The sequence below is a fragment of the Podarcis tiliguerta genome (genome assembly GCF_965153285.1).
Source record: "Podarcis tiliguerta genome assembly, chromosome: 2".
In the NCBI taxonomy this organism is placed as follows: domain Eukaryota; kingdom Metazoa; phylum Chordata; class Lepidosauria; order Squamata; family Lacertidae; genus Podarcis; species Podarcis tiliguerta.
In genome coordinates this window covers 81389872-81409961 of record NC_139535.1, presented here as the reverse complement: position 1 = coordinate 81409961, position 20090 = coordinate 81389872, and the positions used below count along the sequence as shown (strand labels likewise).

Sequence of the window (20090 nt, the reverse complement as noted above, 5' to 3'; positions counted from 1 at the left end):
CGGTATGCTGCACAAGTCAGGCATATGATGCTACCTTTTCTGTCTTGCAGATGAGCCCAATCCTTCTCCTTGTGCTGTTGTCTCAAACACAACTCGCAAGAAGGAAGCCTGGTAAGTGTTGAAATTGCTAGAGGAAGAATTACAGGGCTTGGCATTTTTAATCTCTGTGGGCCAGTTCCCAAGGTCTTTCATTTGTATTGCAACATCAAGCTTAGTATAATACCATTCAATATAACATGTGTGCCTTCACTCATGTAATCCTTCCTGGAAAATTTCCCTGGGTTCTCGTTTTGAAGTGGGTCATAGTCAAGTCAGAGAAGCTTGCTGTTCAGGCCATTGGATCAATTGATAGAACATATACCTGCCACTTGATTATTGATCCTGAGACTATTCAACGCTGAGCGATGAGCAGTTGGTTATAAACATAACAAACAAACAAACTTGAAAATAAAATCTGATAAATCAGTGAGACTTGTTGCCTAGCAAAGGCACATAAGACTGCAGTGTGAGCTCAGTCTCTAGGCCTTTATGTTGCATGAAGCTTCAACCATTCATTATCAGATTTCTCTACTCTTCATTGTTCTATGGGCTTGGCAGAGGATATGTTGGCTCCATTAAGTGCTCTTGTTTTCTTTCCCTGCCATCTGGGATGACCTTGGCCAAGGAAGATGTTGAAAGTACTTGCATTATGGAATTCTGATGAAGTGTATAGTTCATTTCAGACAAGTCTGTTTTTACTTTAGCCCAGAGAGAAAACAATCCAAATATAGCTTCTGCTGAAAGAAGTTAGCATCCAAAAGGTGCAAGGAGTCTAAAATAAATGAGCATAGAGATTCAATGGTGTAAATTGAAAGTACAAAAAGTAAAACGATGATGGAACAATGGCTAGGAGGTGGAACAGCTTCAGATCCAAGTGGCATGTTACGTTAACCAAACATTTTTTAAATCATGGTTAGCGCTGGGCATTTTCTTCCCCCTCCCCCAGAAAATGTAGAAGTGTGAGTCTCTAATCTGGATCTGGACTGTGAAGCACCTCAAAAGTAGTGTTTACTCCAAGTAGTGCTTTTGGGCAGCCAATAGCAGGTGGGGAGAACAGGTTTGTTGTTGGTTTTTTGTCAGAAAAGGCATGGAGAAAAGAGAGATAGAAAACAAACCTGCTGTACAGCTGCTTTTTCTATAAAAAAAAAAGAATCCGGGAAGTGACAAACATGTTTAACATAACTTGTAGTTTGGCCCTGTGACTTTGCTCCAGAACCATCATGGCAAGTTTTATATCTCTTTAATGAGGTAAATGGTAGAAAACAACAGCAACAAAAAACACTGCTAATGAATATGGCTCATGACCCAATGGCAAGTACTACAGAGTCGCTTAGCAAAATTAAGGCAGTTGCCAGTGCTGGAAATGAAAGGTTTCTTTTGGATAATTGAACAATAGTAGAAAATGGGCTTGTTATGAAGGGACAATGTAAACTTTAGATAGCATTATCTAGTTAGAAAGATATACAAAGTCCTGTCTCTTTATGATGATAAAGTGACTAAAATTGGCTCTGAGGGGTACAAAAAATTAAAATTGTCACAGTCTCTGCATTCTGGTTTAAAATCTAAAGGCCATACTATGAAAAGAGAAAGATATGTAACGAGGGTAAAATAGGAGAATTCAGAAAAAGCCAATTTTAATACAAAAACTTTCTGGTTACATAGTAGCCAGATAGAACAGCTACTGAGGTGAAAGTGCTAAGAGAAGGGGATCCAAATGGCAGTAGCCACCAGCAAGTTGAGTAGGGCTTTGAGGTGTTGTGTTGCCTTTTGTGAAGAGGAATGATTCATCTGAGAATGTTGTTGTTTGAGTGATGGAAGTGCACAGGGAGATGTATACAGGCATTTGAAATGTTGCACGCACACCAGTTTTCCATGCAGCAGCAAAGGGAGGGCTGTGTAGAATGCATGATCTCAGCTGTGACTTAAGAGTCAATAAATAGTTCATGATTATAAATGCATATATCTTTTTAGAGCAAAAATTCAATACATTTCCTGTAGCTGATTTTTGTTGACTGTTCTTTTCAGCACCAAGGCAGAAGACCGTTTAAAATCCAGGAAAGGCTGTTACAGAGCAAAATCTAGGGGCTCAGCAGATCAAAGAAGCACGACTGCCTTGTGGGATTGCTCTACACAGGAGACAATGGGTAGTGTCTCCAAAGAAGAAAGCACTTTAGAAAGACTCCCTGGTTTGAAGGATTTAGCAAGCTCCAAGGAAGCAGCACGGAAAAATAATTCTTATCCAAAGGAACCCACTTCTGCAATGGAACTTAACATTATAAAAACTGTGCAAAGGAATACGGATGATCTAGAAGGGGAGCTTGAGCCGTTAGACCCTGGCAAAGCAGCAGTGGAAACTTCACCACCCCCTCCTGGAGCACAGACTGTTAGTGGGGATGAAAGACACCATAGCAATGAACCAAAGCAGCTAGAAGCCTTCAGCAAAGAGCACTTAGACAGAAGGCAAGGGTTGGGAAAGAAGGGCTTTCGGAGGCTTGACTGGCTTTCTGAGCACAATGAGGGGCTAAGGCCTCCCTACAGAAATGTAAATAAGCCAACAGATGTAGCAACAAACCTGGCCGTTAGGGGACAGTCTGCACGAGAAGCTTCTTTGTTAGCTCTGCCAGTATTTAGAAAAATGCAAAATCCTCACACAAGTAAAGCAAGGACTGTTGAGAGTGCACTCTCCCCCAGGAAGGGGCAGGCAATGGACTCCGATTTAGCCGAAGTAAGTTCTGCGAACACTGCTGAGTGGGCATTACAGATGTCGGGGCATCAGACAGCCACGGACCTTTCTGTCCGCAAACATACTTGGACTGCTAATGCCGGAGATGTTTCGGAACGTGTTCCTCTGAGATCTGTGAAATCTCCTTCCTGCAGCACCTATGATGACACAAGACCCTATATGTGCAACGCCCTGGTGGAGGAGCAGGGGAAAGATGGCGCAGCGCAGGAAGAAGACCCAGCTGTGTACACCTGCATTGAATGCAGCATCTATTTTAAGATGAAGGAACATTTGATGGACCATATGCTTCAGCATAACAGGGGACTAGGGCTGGATGAAAGCAGAGAGGGCGTTGGAGGTCAGTGTCAGTTGACCTGTAGTGAATGTGGATGGGCTTTTGGGGACATTGGTTCTCTAGAGCAGCACAGGAGACTCCATCAGGAGTCCAGAGAAAAAATCATTGAGGAAATTCAGAAGCTCAATGAATTCCCAGATGAAGGCCGTGATGCCAGGCTACAGTGCCCAAAGTGTGTGTTTGGAACCAACTCCTCTAAGGTGTTTGTCCAACATGCAAAGATGCATGTCAAGGAGAGGAAAGATCAAAGTTTGAAGAATGTGAACTTGTTTGGCAGTTCCAGTGGTAGTGATCCACGGGACAGCTCCATGCACAACATATATAGTAGACATTTCAGGCCAAATGATCATGTACCTCAAGTGGCGCATGCACACAGTAGCAACAAAGGTCTTAGCACTTGCATGCTTTGCAGCTTTCCAGCCCCAAATGAAAACATTTTAAAAGAACACATGAAATATGCTCATTCCCACTTGTCCTGGAACACGGAGTCTTTTGAAGCAGATGTAAACCAGCCTGGAACTAGTAGGGATGCCTACAGCCCTAGCAGGTCAGGCCGATTTTCAGAAACTGATTATTTGAGCAAAGCAGGCAGACATTTCCCCCAGTCCCACTGTGAAACCACGTCCCACTATGAATCCCTTCATGGCTTCACAGTGGGCCACCAGAGACTTAATAAAAGCAATGGCACTAATAAAAAAGAAATCCCAATGCCTGGGTTTCGGGCTAGGAAACGAGCTCCCTATAGCTCTTCACATAAGATCTTGTCTACTCTTACCTCAGCGAAAGCTTATTCTCCGCATGCCCTGAAACAAATAAGGAATAAAAGCACAGCACCGCCACTTGAGACTGAGAGAGAGAATGCCAAAAGCCACCCAGGTGGGCTGGAGGAACTCCAGCACAAATGGTTACCCGTAAGCGATATTAGGAGTATGGAAGAAGAATTCCCTTTAGCAACAGAAATAGAGTTAGCAGAGAATAGATATTTCAGGCCTGTTGCTATTCCTCAATCTGCTTTGGACCTCAAAAGGAATTTCAGGGGCACTTTGAAGGCAACAGATTATCCAATAGCATCCGCGGGGCAGCAGCATCAGTTACGTCACATGGTCCCCATTGTTCTTGTTGATGAGATTAATATTTATCCCAGAAAGATGAAGCGGCCCAAGATGAAGATTCTCAAGAAAAAGATGTTGCCTCCTTCCCAAGAGTTTGGAATGGATGAATCCCTTCCCTTAGGCGTCTTCCTATTAGATTCCTCTTTAGAAAGCTCCTTAGAACTGGATGATCTTCTGGATGCAGATTCATTGATGCTGAAGAATGAGGAGAGGAAATGCCCGTACTGTCCTGACAGGTTCCACAATGGGATTGGCCTAGCCAATCACGTGCGGGGCCACCTGAACAGGGTGGGTGTGAGCTACAATGTCCGTCACTTCATCTCTGCAGAAGAAGTGAAAGCTATTGAGCAAAAATTTTCCTTCCAAAAGAAGAAGAAAAAAGGTAGTATGTATTCAATTTATAATTTTTTCAATTTTTCTAATATTTTTCATTCCTTGAAGATGGGTATGTATGTTCCCATATTTTCCCTCTCAACAATAGATGTTATAGCATCTTTGCAATGTCTAGTTTTCATAGTTTGGGGTTTTTTTAAAAAAAAAATCATGTGATCTAGTGGGGGTTCTTTGAAAGCATTTATTGCCTGTTCTTTATGTTTTAATATGACACTGATTATTATCCCCTCTTTCACAGTTGCAAACTTTGATCCAAGTACTTTCAGTTTAATGAGATGTGAATTCTGTGGGGCTGGCTTTGACACACGTGCAGGATTATCCAGCCATGCCCGAGCTCACCTGAGGGATTTTGGAATCACTAACTGGGAGCTCACCATCTCACCAATTAACATTTTGAAGGAGCTACTAGCCAATTCATCAGAATACCCTATGCTTCAGTCTGCACTAGGAACAGATCCTTCATCGCCAAATCAGGAGAGAGAGATGCTTGGGTTTGGGCCCTGCAAAAGCACGACCCCCATATCTGAATGCAGCATTTCACAATCACCTTTCTCCCCGTTCCCTCCTTCCTGGGGAGATGAGCCCATGCAGCCCTTCAGAGATGGTAAGCAGTTTCAGAATTTTACATGCATCCTGGAAACAGTACTAATCTTAGTAAGCATGCTACCTCCTTAACCCTGCCTGGTGATAACCTTTACAGAACAACCTGAAGGAAGTGATGGTGATTATTATGAACTATAGTGATAAGCAGAAGTAAAACACAGGATTCAGACATTTCCCAGGAGCCCATGGAGAGGAAGACATCTGGATGTTCCAGGGAGAGGATGGATTCTGATGTCCATCTTTCCTTCCATTAATGTGTTGAGTGTCTAATTGAGATGTCATGCAGCGGCCCAAGTCTTCCCAGAAGTCATAGACTGGTCTAAGTCCTACTTCAGGGAAGGCTTTTTGAGATAAAGGAGTGTATATATAAACACACACATGTCTCAATAAAAGACAAAGTGTGGGAGCAAAGAGAAGGAAACGAGAGTGTCAAAGCCTAAAACTGGTGTGTGGGTGGGAATGAGAAAAATATTGGGTGGAAGTGAAGATGAAAGAGGAACAGAGCAGAAAAAGATTGAGTCAAAGGAGAATGTATAAAAGGTGGGGGGGGGGGTAGAAGAGAAAATAAATAATGATAGTTTGTTAAGTGAGAGGATTGATTCTATGGGAAGTGGATGTGTTAACCAGGACCACATATGAGTTGGGTAACATTTTTCTTCCTGACCTCCTAGGCAAATCACCAGACCAATTTTTTAAGCAGCCAGTCATAACTGGGTGCTCAGGTTTTGCACCCCTGATGAAAAAGTAGACTGCAGATCAAAAGTAATGACTAATCTCTCTCCCATCTGTAGTAGGAAGTGTTCAGTTATTTTCTCCAGTCATAATATGAAGTTTGCCTCAAAATCTGATCTAAAACAAATAGGAAAATACATCATGTTGCCATGTCATATCCTTACCATCTGGCTACATTTCAGGCCAGCCTGTTCTGACCTAAGTTGTCTAACTGTGACAACTTAGGTTCTTACTATTAGATTTTTGTCTGTACAGCTTGTCTACTCTGGGCATGGTCCTGAGGTTTTCTCACTGGAAAAACTTTCATGGTGCAGAAAGAGACTATAATAAAGTTGTCATGATGTTACTTAAACGATAAACCGCTTCACCATACACAGTTCTACAAGGGTATAATTACTTTCAATCTCCATCCCATTCCTATTATTTTGTATTCTTTAAGCTTTATATAACCAGTATTAAACCATTTTCGGCCAGTAGTCTGAACTTCGTTCATTGGTTTGAAGAATTGATGGATACTGTTACATTGTAGGCGCATGGTATTTAGCAAGTGACATATTTGTGATCTTTAATACCAACTAAGGTAGAAAATAGATTTCTGCATAGTTTCTTCTATAGGACTTGGAATGTATTTCTGATCCCAAATCCCATCTTGTCTATGCTGTTTACTGAAGTCTAAAGAAAAAGGTGTGAGTGTGCATTGCCACAAAGTGGCCTTGGTGTTAAGGAGCCGATACAAGTCCTCCTATCTGTGGAATGGCATTTAGCAAATGCAAGGAATGCCAAATGGCAGATTCAAAAGGAATTTTGCAGGCATTGCTACACTGTGAAATGAAGAAAAGTTGTATGTTTGGCTCCAGGAATGGTCTGTAGGCACATAATGCCTATCCACAGTCAAGGAGTTCTTGCCCTGTGAGTTGCCTGGATGAGAGACTGCTTGGAAGCCATAAGTAAGTCACCCTTTAGAAAAGGAGCAGGGTATAAATGCAATAAATAATCAGTTAACATGTTTACTAGCCCTCAATATATCATTCATTATATACAAGCTGCCAGATGGACGTTTCTGCAAATAAATGTTTTTATCTATAAAAGCAACGGATGGGAATAATGGTGTGCATTTCTAACTCTTATGAGGTAATCTATACTAAGAACTGTGAAAAATCAGCAGTTGGCTTTGCAAAGTGGAGACATCATGTAGCTAGAAAATTTGCCTAAACACACAAACAACTATCAGAAACTGCATATGGTGTCATCAGCATGCACATACCTATTAATTTACCTATCAATTTACTTAACATTCTTGCAGTACTGAGGACAGCAATACAGCTTATAGGAAATTATGGTGGAGACTGTAACGGAAAGCTGACTGCAGAAAAGTATCATGCTGTGTTATGGGAAACCAAACATTCATGGATTTCTGTTGCTAGTCAAATGCATTAAGGTTAGCACTGACATGAACAAAATATTTGATGCCTTGTCATTCTGGATGCATTCAGAAATGAAATAAAACAGCTAAATTGGCATTACTTACTCAGCTTTAAGTTCTAGTAAGAGAGAAGGGTGTGGGACGCGGGTGGCGCTGTGGGTAAAACCTCAGCGCCTAGGACTTGCCGATCGCATGGTCGGCGGTTCGAATCCCCGCAGCGGGGTGCGCTCCCGTCGTTTGGTCCCAGCGCCTGCCAACCTAGCAGCTCGAAAGCACCTCCAGGTTCAAGTAGATAAATAGGGACCGCTTACCAGCGGGAAGGTAAACAGTGTTCCGTGTGCTGCGCTGGCTCGCCAGATGTAGCTTGTCAAGCTGGCCACGTGACCCGGAAGTGTCTGCGGACAGCGCTGGCTCCCGGCCTATAGAGTGAGATGAGCGCACAACCCTAGAGTCTGGCAAGACTGGCCCGTACGGGCAGGGGTACCTTTACCTTTACCTTTTAAGAGAGAAGGGTACTGAAAGCAAGGTAGGGAACATGGTCCAAAAAATGGATGGCTTCATAACCTTTTCCTGATTTGTGGAAGAAGGATTGCAGAATTCAGTGGTGCCAAGATCACTATGATATAAAAAGAAAAAAGAAAACCTCCAACAACTTCCCTTGATGGAAGCACTTGCAAGTCTTCATCTCAAAAGGTGGTTGCATTTGTACATCATGAAAGGAACAGGTATTGGGTGCTAGACAAAGGTCAGGGGATTCTCAGATCTGTGTATGTCAAAGATGTGTGGCCCTTCAGATATTGCTGGACTATAACTCCCCTAATCCCTGACCTTAAAGGTAAAGGTAAAGGGACCTCTGACCATTAGGTCCAGTCGTGACCGACTCTGGGGTTGTGGCGCTCATCTCGCTTTACTGGCCGAGGGAGCCGGCGTACAGCTTCCGGGCCATGTGGCCAGCATGACTAAGCCGTTTCTGGCGAACCAGAGCAGCGCACAGAAACACCATTTACCTTCCCGCCGGAGCGGTGCCTATTTATCTTCTTGCACTTTGACGTGCTTTCGAACTGCTAGGTTCGCAGGAGCAGGGATCGAGCAACCGGAGCTCACCCCGTTGCGGGGATTCGAACCACCAACCTTCTGATTGGCAAGTCCTAGGCTCTGTGGTTTAACCCACAGTGCCACCAGCGTCCCTATCCCTGACCTTAGGCTATGCTAATTGAGAATGATGTAAATTGGAATGCACAGCATTAGGAGGGAAGGCCAAAGAAGGAGTGGCTACAGCTCTGTCTCCTGTAAAAGCTGATTCCTCCCTCAGAGTGAAGCTGTAATCAGAAATAAAAGCTGCCAGTCAGGAACATGGTCATCTGAGGACATATCTTTATATAAAACCTTCTGGTGCTTCTGCTTTCACTACTATAGGCAGTTGTGGAAGATGATCCTTTAAGAACAAGAACTATGTATCTCTGCTGCATACTGACAGCCAATATAGAAAGTAGTTTAGCCTAACCTGACTACAGTACAGAGAAAAATGGCAGCATTTTCAGGCAGCAGTTACATTATAGCTTTATTATGTAAAATATGGAAATACAATGAGACTAAAGTGACTAGGAAGATGGAGTCTGATGTTAGTGAAGAAAGCAACTCTAGAATGTTTTGCTTCTCCTCATGAAAAATACTAGGAATTTATTATCTTCTTCAGCTCAGTTTTCAGTAATATGTTGAACAGTTGGGTTTTCTGTAGGCAAAATGGAGATCTAGTTTGAAACCAATGCTAGCCTGCAATGAGAAAATTATAGCTCATCCTTTACAGATCATTATTTATCTTAATGCAAATGCCTTTTGCTTTAAAATATTATGAGTAGGACTCCACTGAACTTTATGCTCTAATTTATCTGTATCCATAAAATACAGACATCTCTATATTTTCAAGGCCTTACTAAGCCAAGCAACACCACAAAGAATAATTTTTATTATTATTTAAGCAAGTAGCATTGGTTGATTAGATTTCTGGCAGGCTTTAAGTAATTTGGAAGTCTGGGGAAATCTCCCATTTGAATTAACCAATTCATTATAAATCTCGGGATAAAGTGGATTCCTAATACATGCCCAGAGTGTATAAACCCTAGAAACATGGGGAACAATGTTCCTCTTCTTAAGAAGTGGTTTCTTGTGGGGTATTTTTGTTTGTTTGTAGATAGCGAAGGTTTTCAAATATAGACGTTGTGAAAGTTCAACATTAAGGCACTTCTTTTTGGAAGCTAATTGTTCATAGGCTCAAATTCATTTTGTAACCTTAGCAAAGAAAAAGAATGAATTTGTGATTTTAACCATTCTTTCCCTCCTCTGTGTGTGGCAAAAACACAGACCAGCGTTGTGTCACTCTGTCTCTATCTCTGCATTTTTTGCCAACCACTGGAAGGTCGTGTACAATGAAACTTAACTGCCATGCGTTCTTACTCCCCAGCCCCCGGTGACCTAAACCCTTCATGGATATATTTTGAGACATGTATTTCAGATATCCCCTAAATCTGCATACATAGATGGCTGGGTCTCTAACTCGTGCAAAGTCTGTAGATTTCAAAGAGGCATGGACCTTGTTTTGAGTGGCATGTGGGCTAAAAGCATCTTGGTCATTTTTTATCTTATCATCTGGACTTCCTATTCTTAATGCTGACCCTAAACTGTAGCATTCTGGTTTTAGATAATTTCATCTAACCGAAGCCAATTAAATTTTTTACCTCTTTTTTCAGGGAGGGTGTCAATTCTCACAATGAGATAATATATTTTCTAGAACTCTTGAGTTGTTATTATTGATAAAATCCCTTTCTTTGGCAACAGGAAGTGAATCAACAATTTTCAAAGCTTAGTAAAAATGTTGTAACAGTGCTGAAGACCCAAGAAAATTACAGAATACAAGGTTGGATCAGTGCTGTTAAAACATATATGGTCTAGGAGCCCAGCCTTGCCCACAAAGTATATTCTGTCCATTCTACAGCTGCTAAAAGCATATGCCATTACAGAAGAAGGAAAGAGGACCCCTTCCTAACAGTTTTATTAAAATCAGTTGTCACTTTTTTATGCCCCTAGTGCTGGTGAAGAAAATGCATTATTTGCCTGCTGAAAGGTAGTTCCTTTTTTTCTGTCCCTAGGCATTTGCTTAGTGATGAGTTCAACCCCCAACTCACATTAGTGATGAAAAATATATGAATACGGTTACAGAGAAATGAAAATTTAAATATAGGAATAGAAAATTTAGAGAAATGTGAAATAGGGCTTACACCCAGATAAGTGGGATTATGATTGCAACAAAAGAGAGGCGATATTTGCATTACATTTCACTTTCAGAAAAATGGTCTTCTGATTGAAATATTTCTCTCCCTTGTCTTATGGCTCAAAAGCAGCTTTGCGCATCCTGAACTGATGGAGAGGATGTTGGATTTTAAGCACACTTTAGTGCATATTTATTCTTTTTGAGATGGTTCTTTCTTAATCTTCAGTAAAGAAGGGAAGATCTGTTTATTAGAAGAGGTGCAACTGAAGCAAGGAATAAAAAACCAGGATGGAATTTACTGTCTTCTATTAAACTGTCACCTTTCTTTGTATCTATGACCTGGGCCCCTCCATTACAAATGGGTTTGGAGCTGAAAAAAGCCTAACTGCAATGCAAGGAAGTGTCCAAAGTGCCAAATCTGATTGGGATTTAAGGGAAGACAGTCTTCTTTAGGCAGTTGATCCTTATAAGTGGATCTGAAGGAAACCCTGTTTTCTCAGCCTTGAGATAAAAGGGGGCTTTTCATAAATTACAACTTATTTTATGTATCTGTTGTAATTTTTAAAATATGTTGTATTTTGATTAATCTGTTACCTTGCTTTGCTACCTATGCAGGAGCAATTGCTGTTTAACTATTATATAGATTGAGGTTGCAACTGTGACAGCTACATCCTCCACCACTTCAGTGCACTTGAGTCATTTTGTAGTTTTGGGCTAGAAAACTGTGGCCATTCAAGTAAGTGGTTTTGCAGATGATGAAATAGAAAAAAATGTTTTTAAAACTGTTCCTTCAAGAGGCAGAGCGTTTTTATACACCTCACATTGCTTGTCTGCTGTGAAGCTCTTTATCTCTCTTTCAGCAGTATTATTCTGAAGGTGTTCTGGCCACAGAGTGCATCTTCTTCTCTCGGTTTTTTGTTTTCCCCACCTGCCCGCTCGCAAACTGGCCCCCTTTCCCTTTCCGCCTCCTCCGTCCTAGCTGTGGCCAGGAGAGTTAGGTGCTCTACTGCTCTCGTCTGCTGGAGCCTTAAGCGCGCGGCTTCCATCCTTGCTGACTTTCCCTTAATCTGTCGTTCGATGGTGGAGTAGTTTTGCCTGGACCCGTACCCTGATCGCTTCGTGCTTTTCGCTGCATCTCTCTGGGCCTGTGGATTCCTCCTGGTTCGGCTGGGCCGGCTTCTCTTGGGTGGACTCGGCGCTCGACTACTCCACCTGATCGCGCTCAGTTGGAGTCTCGGCGCTCCGCCGCCCCGCCTGGCTGCCGCCCCGCATGTGCCGGACCCAAGATGGCGGCCTCCACCCCCTCGCAGCCCAAAGCGACAAAAGCGGTGGCGGCGCCGCGGCCCCGAGAGGATGAAGCGAGCGCGGGTCCTCCGCCCGAGGCCGGTAAGTCCCCGGAAGGCGAGGAGGAAGACATGTCCGTCAGGCAGGAGGGCCGATCGGGAGGTGTCATGCTGGAGACCTGCTTTTCCTTCCGCCCCCCCCCTCGCCCGCCGCCTCCGGGGCAGCCCGGTCTGCGCCTTCAGGGATCGCGGCGCCTGTCCCTTTCTGGGGGTGGCGTGAGGTCGGGTTGGGTGGCTAGCAGGAGGCAGCGCCTTGCTTCTCCGAGCCGAGTCCGTGGTAGCTTTCCTGTCAAGGCCTGGTAGCCCGCGGCTCTCCTCCTCCTTCCCCGCCAACGGGGCGCCCGGGTATCCTGGCCGTGCCTTCCCCGCTGGTCAGCATCCTTTCGGCCGCTTCCCGTTTAGCCTCTGCAGCACCCGGAGCCACTGGCCAGCGCCTGTCACGTCTGGTCCGCGCCCTCCGGCAGCAGCTGGCAATCGAAAGTGAGACATTTTTTAAAAAAAATAAATAAAGCATCTTTTGTCCGCTGCGAAAACGGGAATAATCCACATCGAGGCAAACCGGCTCTCGTTTCTTTGACTTTCTAACCTCCCTTGTGGATACATATTATTAAAGTGAATTTTGAAAATCCTGAAAAGAATGTTACTGACTCGTCAAAAGCCCAAAGTAAGACACCAAGAATTGGTTGTATTGCAGTATGAGAAATATGCATACCTAAAACATAGGTTGGAAATTATTTATTTTTTAATGCAGTACGTTATCTCGTGTCTGTTTTGGCTATCCAGCACTTCGAAGGTCGGAATGGCTGACTTCTGTCTTTTAATCTCTCCAGTCTAGTAATATAAACAATAGGATACAGTAATTCTGCTTTAACCTGCGTTTCTGATTGCCTACTTTGCTGTATATTTAAATAAGTTGTAGCTGATATTATCTCTGAATTATAGTGAATTTGTCCAGAAATCAACAGTTGGGATCAGTCTTACTTAGGAGAAGATTCCCTATTCTGCTCATCTTCCCCATCCCTATTTTTTTTTGCAGTTTGAGCCTATGTGTGTCTATTCAGAAGTAAGTTATTTATTTATATTTACATATAGTATTACAATTATATTCTGCCATTCTTCCAAGGAGCTCAGGATGGCATACATGGTTCTTTCTCTCGCCACTTTATAAGGCTAGTTTAGGTAGGCCAGGCTGAAAGAGTGTGACTGGCCCAAGATCACTGGGTAAGCTTCATGGCTGAGTGGGAATTTGAATCAGAGCCTCCACAGTTTTATTTGGACACCACAATCCCATGCTGATTCTCTGTAAAAATAGCTAATCCCAGGGTAAGGGTGTTTAGGATTGAACCTTCAGAAATTCTCATTGTCTGTTTTGGGCTAAATGACTTTTTGTAATGCTACTGTAGTTCTTTTCACAGTACTGTATCTGTTGTTGGATCAGAAGAGAATAGTTTACACTTGGCTCCTTGTCGGAAACAGTTTTATATAATGTTATGTCACTGTCTTGCTCTGGCAAAAAATGTTTCCCTGTATTGAAAATATTTATACCCATTTTCTTTTGTTTGTAATTACTGGCTTCTTCATCAATACAATTTCCCCCTGCATCTATTCTGGGTTCTTGTGTGTATAACTACAGTAAATACCACTCAGTGTGGTGCTTTGTCCTGCAACTGAAAAACCCTGTAACTAGAAAATAACTAATTGGTGGTTTAGCTGATGTGTGACTATTGTTATTTTATTAATCTAAGGAATTTGCTTAGCTCATCCAACAGACAGCGAGTAACCAATGTTTTCTGTCTTCTTATCTAGCAAGACAGACTTGTTTATTATAATCATGCCTTAAAATGCTAAAACCATTAAAGGCCATTAGTGTTGGTTCGTTTTTTAGTGAATTAGTTAAATTGTAATCCTAGACACACTTAATCTGGAAAAAAGTCTCATTGAACTCTGCAAGTCTTAATCATTTGCAGGAATTAATCGTTTTTTGCTTTTCTTAACTGGCACTATGAGGCAAATGTAGCTTGTATGGTGCTTAATCTCTCTGCATTATTAATTTTCCAGCTCAAACCCCATATTCTCTTTTATATTTTGGTAGTTATGGCTTCTGAGGAAGAAGAAGAGATGGTCACTGCAGAGATGGGGTCACCAGCCCTCCAGAAGAAAAGTTCTCTGGCTGGGTCATTAGACCATATTCCTAACAGAATAGGAAGCTCACTGTCTCCTGAACCTTCTAGCAATAAGGCAGATTCCCAGGATTCCAAAAGTGAGTCTGTCCTCTGTTGAGGTTGCTGCTGAGCCTTGTCCATGGTGTATGTGATGGTGACAGTCCCATTAGGTGGCTTTAATGCAGATCTGAACCCTTTGATTATCACTTGTTTTATAGAGTGGTGTCACTGCTTATAATTTACACTGTCTCTTGGTAAAATAATTTGAAAGGCTTCATGACTAACAAAAGTATTGTTCACATGAAAAAATAGCAAAAAGAATTCAGTGTGTTTCAAAAGTTTGCAATGTTTGTGCTAAATACTGAGAGTTTTATAAAATGTTTCTTTTTCAATATGTGGTGAATACAGTATACAGTATTTTCCATTTTTTTGGCTTTATGTGAAAGTACATTGTGAGGAACAGCAATGAGCTTACCAAATAGCTAATTAATGAACATATGCAAATATGATCTACCAACATTATGTACCATTATTGATTTGAGGGTTGGGGTATTTATCCCATTGCTTGTTACAGTGTACAACCAAATAGCCATTTTGTGGTTTTTCTTCATTTTAAAGGAAATGTAGAATATATGCTGTGAGGGATCCTAACTTTCTGAATTAATATTGTAATGCTTTTGAAACTAAGAAGAGATAAATATTTCTGATTTCAGCTTTAAAATGATCACAAGTAGCCACTTGGTATAAATACTATTTAAAGCATTTTTACCCTACTCTGTGGCTGAAAAGGCTCACAGCTTACAGTCTAAAAGACACAATACCAAAGGAAAAATGAATGAGGAAGGAAGAGGAAAATGAGGAAATTCAGGCATCAATTCTTAAGGTTACATTGTAGTTCTTATAATGACCAGCCGGGATGGAAACAATTCAGGGAGAAGAGGGGTCTGATAAAGCTGGTCTCTCAGCAGACAATCAAATGGCCCTCCTATATTTACCTCTGCTACAGTCTGATGAAATCAACTTCATTTTTTTTTTACTGTATTTGGGTAGGAGAATCAGGCAGTGATACTTGAAATGTTACTGAAAATCTGAATTATAATGATTTGTGAACAAGGAGACTAAAGTGGGTATTTATAGTGTGGCTTTCATCAACTTAGCATAAGGCGCATGTCACCAATTTTGTGTGAGAACACGGTTCAAAGTGATGGTTGCAGGGCGGACTAGTAGTTGTGATGCTGATTTTTGCAGAAGGAATTTGACCATCAAGCACCATTTTTTACTAAAGCTTAGTGAAGTCATCTGTTGCAAAATAAAGAGCCAGTCTATTTAGCGAGTCCAATGCTAAACTGATGATACCTGGCTTGTTTATGGAGCGGGGTCCAAATCAAGATAACATGGTGTGCGCTTGTGCTCTACTGACTGGTAGCAAAGGCAGTGTGGGGTTCAGCTTAACCTTGTCTCAATAAGTCACTCTCCTCTTTCCAGCACCAAACCTCACAACATGTGAGGTCTGTGGCGTCTGCTTCGAGACCCGCAAGGGCCTGTCCAGCCATGCCCGTTCTCACTTACGTCAGCTCGGTGTGGCTGAGTCTGAGAGCAGTGGAGCCCCCATCGACTTACTCTATGAACTGATGAAGCAGAAGGGCAAAGTGGACAGTGGCCCCATCTCTCCAAGTCTTAGCAAAAAATCTGCTTCTCCCAAAGAAGGGACTGCAGGGTCCTCACAGCCAACACTGCTGCCTCCCAACAAAGCTACGGAACGGCCGCAAGAGGCACCTATAAACAAAGCAATCAAATGCCCTCCAGGTTTCACCCCCAAGAATGTTGCCCAGCCAGGATCTCCCATACTCAAGAAAGTGACACCTGCTCTGCCTGGTTCTCCTCTGCCAAAGACCCCCGAAGACAAAAGCCCCAAGCTACCGCTGAGCCCTCTGCAGAGTTCTCCTAAAGCACAGTGGTCACAACCGGAGGAAGAAGGCCCCTTAAATCTAAGTGAGTCTGTTTGATGCTGATGCTGCTTGTGAACAGGAGAGCTGGCTTGCAGTTTGCTGCTGCAGGGAGCTCTTGTGTTTCACATTACCTTGTAGCGTGAACCAGTGTAGGGCTGCCCACCCCAAGGCACATTTTACACCTATTCGCTCTGCACAGGCTGCTTGCTTCATTCGCACATACGGCATCTTGCATACACCACAATAAAGGAAGGGCATAAAGGACTTATTGCATAAGTTTGATCTCCTGCAAAAGTGTCCCTTCCTATTTCTAGAACAACTGCTGAACTTTCACTGTGATCCTTTAGTGTTGTCCCGAAGGGTTTCTTCCCTTCTCTGAGCTGGGTGAGCAGGAATTTTTAAAAATTATTATTCCTAGGCACCTTTTTAGTAAATCTCTTTTTCCAAAAGTGGAAGTTTCCTCAAATGGCTCTTCCCCGAAACCCATCTCCGAGAGGGTCAGTCATATTCATTTTATTCATTGGATGGGCCACAAAGCCTTCCCATGTGTCTTTTTGATTTGTGCCTGGATATTTTTAAAGTCATTAATGAAAGTAGGGATGTTTTGAAGGGAGAACAACTATAGAGACTATATGTTTCTTTCCAAAGCCCTGAGCGAAACTCTTATCAGAAGAAAAGACTGAGAGACCCTCTGAGATCTTCTGCATAGCTGTTCATTTAAAACCAAAATTCTTAGCAATCTTTCAGAATAAAGAGTGAGGAATTTAGTGCTCTCAGTACCTAATTAAAAGCAATTTCTGCTGCATCTGAGCCATTGCTTCCCCTGTTGTACATTATCTGTTTGCCCTTCTTCTCAGGGCCTAGAGTAAGGCTTGTGGACTTGCAGCTGATGTTGGAGTTTGAAGATTAACATAATCTGTGCTTCTTTTGGGCTATAACATTCAACAGTGTTTTCTATTAAAGCTGGCAGAAATGGCACAAGCCACCCAGTATCTCTGCTTCAGTCTTGTACAGTGTTCTCTTGCATTGGAGGAAAATCATAGAAAATCAGCACTGCTTCTGCCATTTCAGTTCTTTTTAAAAGCCGTTTTACAGCTGTTGCTGGTGAAGGAGTAGTGAGTTCTCACTTGGTGTGTTGAGGCAGAGGTAAGAAGAATCGTAAAGAGAGGGGAATTTTCTGGTAGGCTTGGCTCAAGGTACCAAGGCCAGTCCTATCTGGGGGTGGGGAAAGATAACAGTGCACAAGGTGTATATTGTGGTATCTTCTATTGACCCAGCAGCAACAAAGTCTGCAGCATCAGTTGTAAGGAAGTGTTGGATGACATCCTGACCTGTCTACCCCACAACTGAGTTACTGCTTCTTTCATCAGGGAACCTTCAATTTAAAAGCCCCTTTTCCAAGTCCCGTTTGCCTTCTTCTCTAACTGCATTGTCATGGGCCGCAGATTCTTAACATAATATTGTGGTGTCAGTTGAGCACTGGAGTCCTTAGATATGTTGTGATTCTTCCTCAAGCATGCAATTGAAAAAGAGTTGCTGAGAAAGTCAACAAACACCATTTATACAGCTGCTTTCCCATTTCCATTTTGAGGTGTAATCCATTCCTAAACATAACTCTTTGCCCTGGCATTGATACTTTACCTGCACTTCATATTTTTGAAATTGCTGCAAGAACCTTTGCTTTTATTGTTCTTTGCTTTTATTTTATTTTTTTGCTTTTAGGCTCTGCCTTGGCTGATAAGATTTTGAACTGTTTCATCTGGTCAGTTGTATATGAAAGTGGAGGTTTATAATCAACAAACTTTGCAATTCTCTAGATAGCTTACACGGCTTCTTAGAACATTCCTGGGAATTTGAATTTGCTGGTGACGGAAATTGGCATAAATCTGCATGAACTAAAATAAACTCTTAAAGTGGCAGTTCTGCCCTCATTGAGTAATAACAGCTGTCAATTCTGGGTTCAACCCATTTCTTCCTAATGGCTTATACCACATGCTGCTGGACTATGTAAGAGTCATAGCACTGAAAACATCACTGCTGTCCATCTTTATTTTGAAATCAAACCCAAAGCTCAATAACGAATCAAAGAAACCTCATGGACCTTACAGGCATGAGAAACAATTACAGTTTGGAAAGTGTTGTATTTAACATTGTGCCATTATTGGGGATGACCATTTACATTAAGATTCTTCAGTCTGAAGGATTGAAATGCTAGGCAAAAATGCAAATGCTTTGGACCTCTTAAACTGACGGTTTAATTTTTTAAGTCACTCTTTCTGTTTGCCACATTGCTTTTCCAGCATGAACCCAGCTGGCAGCTTGAAGCTTTGCTCAGTCTGGGACTAGGGCTGTCTGACACTCTGCAGTTTTTGACATTGCTGTTTTCAAAAGTTACTGGTGTCTGAAATGCCTGATGGTTTAAGCTGAGATGGAAAAGGCTTGAGCATCATGTTTTCAGGAAAGAGAGTGTTTGAAAACTTGACCTGGGCCACTAAAAGGAAATCTGGTTAAATGCAAGTCTTCTGAGAGAATTTCTGCTTAACTGTTAAACCAGCATCAGTGGGTACAGGTGAATAACTTGGCTTTCCTTTAGGGCTGCTTGCTAAATCCTACTAGGAAACCACTTTACCATTTCTGGAGTGAGAAATGGGGCCTTTAGAACAAAAAAAGGAAGAAGGTCTTTTTCAGGTTGTAACGGGTACTTGAGACACATCAGTTGTGTGATCGTATCTATTGTGATCAATGTGTTCTTTTTTCCGCAGCTGTAGATAGTGACTCGGGCAGAGAAATTGACTGCCAGTTATGTGGTGCCTGGTTTGAAACCAGAAAAGGGCTGTCGAGTCACGCTAGAGCCCACCTGAGACACCTGGGAGTGAGCGATCCAGATGCTAAAGGATCTCCTATTGATGTTTTAAATGATCTCATCAAAAGCGAAGACTTCAAAGGCCGCCCTCCCTCTCTCCTCCATAGCGAGAGAGAAACATTAGGGGAGACTGGGAGCTCTGATGGACCCAGCCCAAAGAGCACAGCTACAGCAGCGCCTGCCACAGGCATGAAACAAGCACACGCACCAAGGCCTTTGGGCAAACAGCCATCTGTACTCTCACCTCACTCCCCTCCACCATCCAAGAAGTTGAAGCCACATGGCCACAGGCTGTCAGCTGCGGCCAGCCTGCAAAGGAAACAGGGTCTTTCTTCCAGTGCGTACTGGGCAGCAGATGCTGAGATGGCTCCACTCAATCTCTGTAGGTTCTATCAGCACTGGCTCCTGTCCCCTCCTCTTCCTCTCCCCCTTCCTAGTCTTGTTTATGTGACATGGAGCTGTACGCTTAGAAATCCAGGCCCCTTGCCATTTCCTGCCACCATGTCCAATAAGCAGCAAAGGGTTGGGGAAGCAAGCATTTTGGCCCACATGCTTTTCTTGCAAAGCTTTTTCTGAAATGTATAATGCAGCTTTCCCAGCTGGCCTGTGCGTGTGCTGAAGTTAACTCTTCCCTGTCCGGGTATTTTCTCCACGGTTATCTCTTGCTCCACATGGATGGCATCTCCCTGTCCCAGATAGGAGAAGGCTATATGGTTGCTCTTCAGTTAAGAGTATCACAAGACAAGTGTGGATTCAATCTGATCTGCTGCAGATGGAAGGGGAATTAATTAAGCAGTTTGAAGGGAAGAGTGTGCAATCTTACATAGCCTGAGCCCTATGGTGGCCATTGGTTTGAAATTGACTGCTGCATTTTTTACAGCACTCATTGGCTTTGTTTAGTGTCAGCAAAATGCTCAGTACTGATGTGTTTCTCCATGGCATTTAATGTCTTAGCAGTTACAGAGCAAGGAAGAAGATTGCTTCTGCCATTTACAATTTTACCAGGGCTTTAAAGTGGCACTACGACCCATTTCAGAGATGGAGGTGACAACTGCCTCAAGGTGGTGGCATTCCAGCTATTTCCCTCCCTCAGTGCAGGGAGAGTAGATGAGACCAGTCAAAGTGT

General features: G+C 42.7%; 1 protein-coding gene across 19 annotated transcripts in view; it reads left to right on the top strand.

Annotated features, from left to right (window-relative positions):
- Positions 1-20090, top strand: part of WIZ (WIZ zinc finger) — a 56361-nt gene that overhangs the window by 30344 nt on the left and 5927 nt on the right. For 6 of the 19 annotated variants that reach the window (XR_014508591.1, XM_083429651.1, XM_083429640.1 and 3 more), the window contains exons 3-8: positions 51-111; positions 2065-4613; positions 4860-5225; positions 14083-14250; positions 15638-16144; positions 18864-19346. Coding sequence is in view for 18 of the 19 variants with exons in the window: in XM_083429651.1 (XP_083285777.1) it covers positions 51-111; positions 2065-4613; positions 4860-5225; positions 14083-14250; positions 15638-16144; positions 18864-19346 (4134 nt within the window). In the remaining variant the exon portion in view is untranslated. The remainder of the gene's footprint in view (positions 1-50; positions 112-2064; positions 4614-4859; positions 5226-14082; positions 14251-15637; positions 16145-18863; positions 19347-20090) is intronic. The other 13 variants (XM_083429656.1, XM_083429654.1, XM_083429655.1 and 10 more) reach the window with 8 other exon arrangements.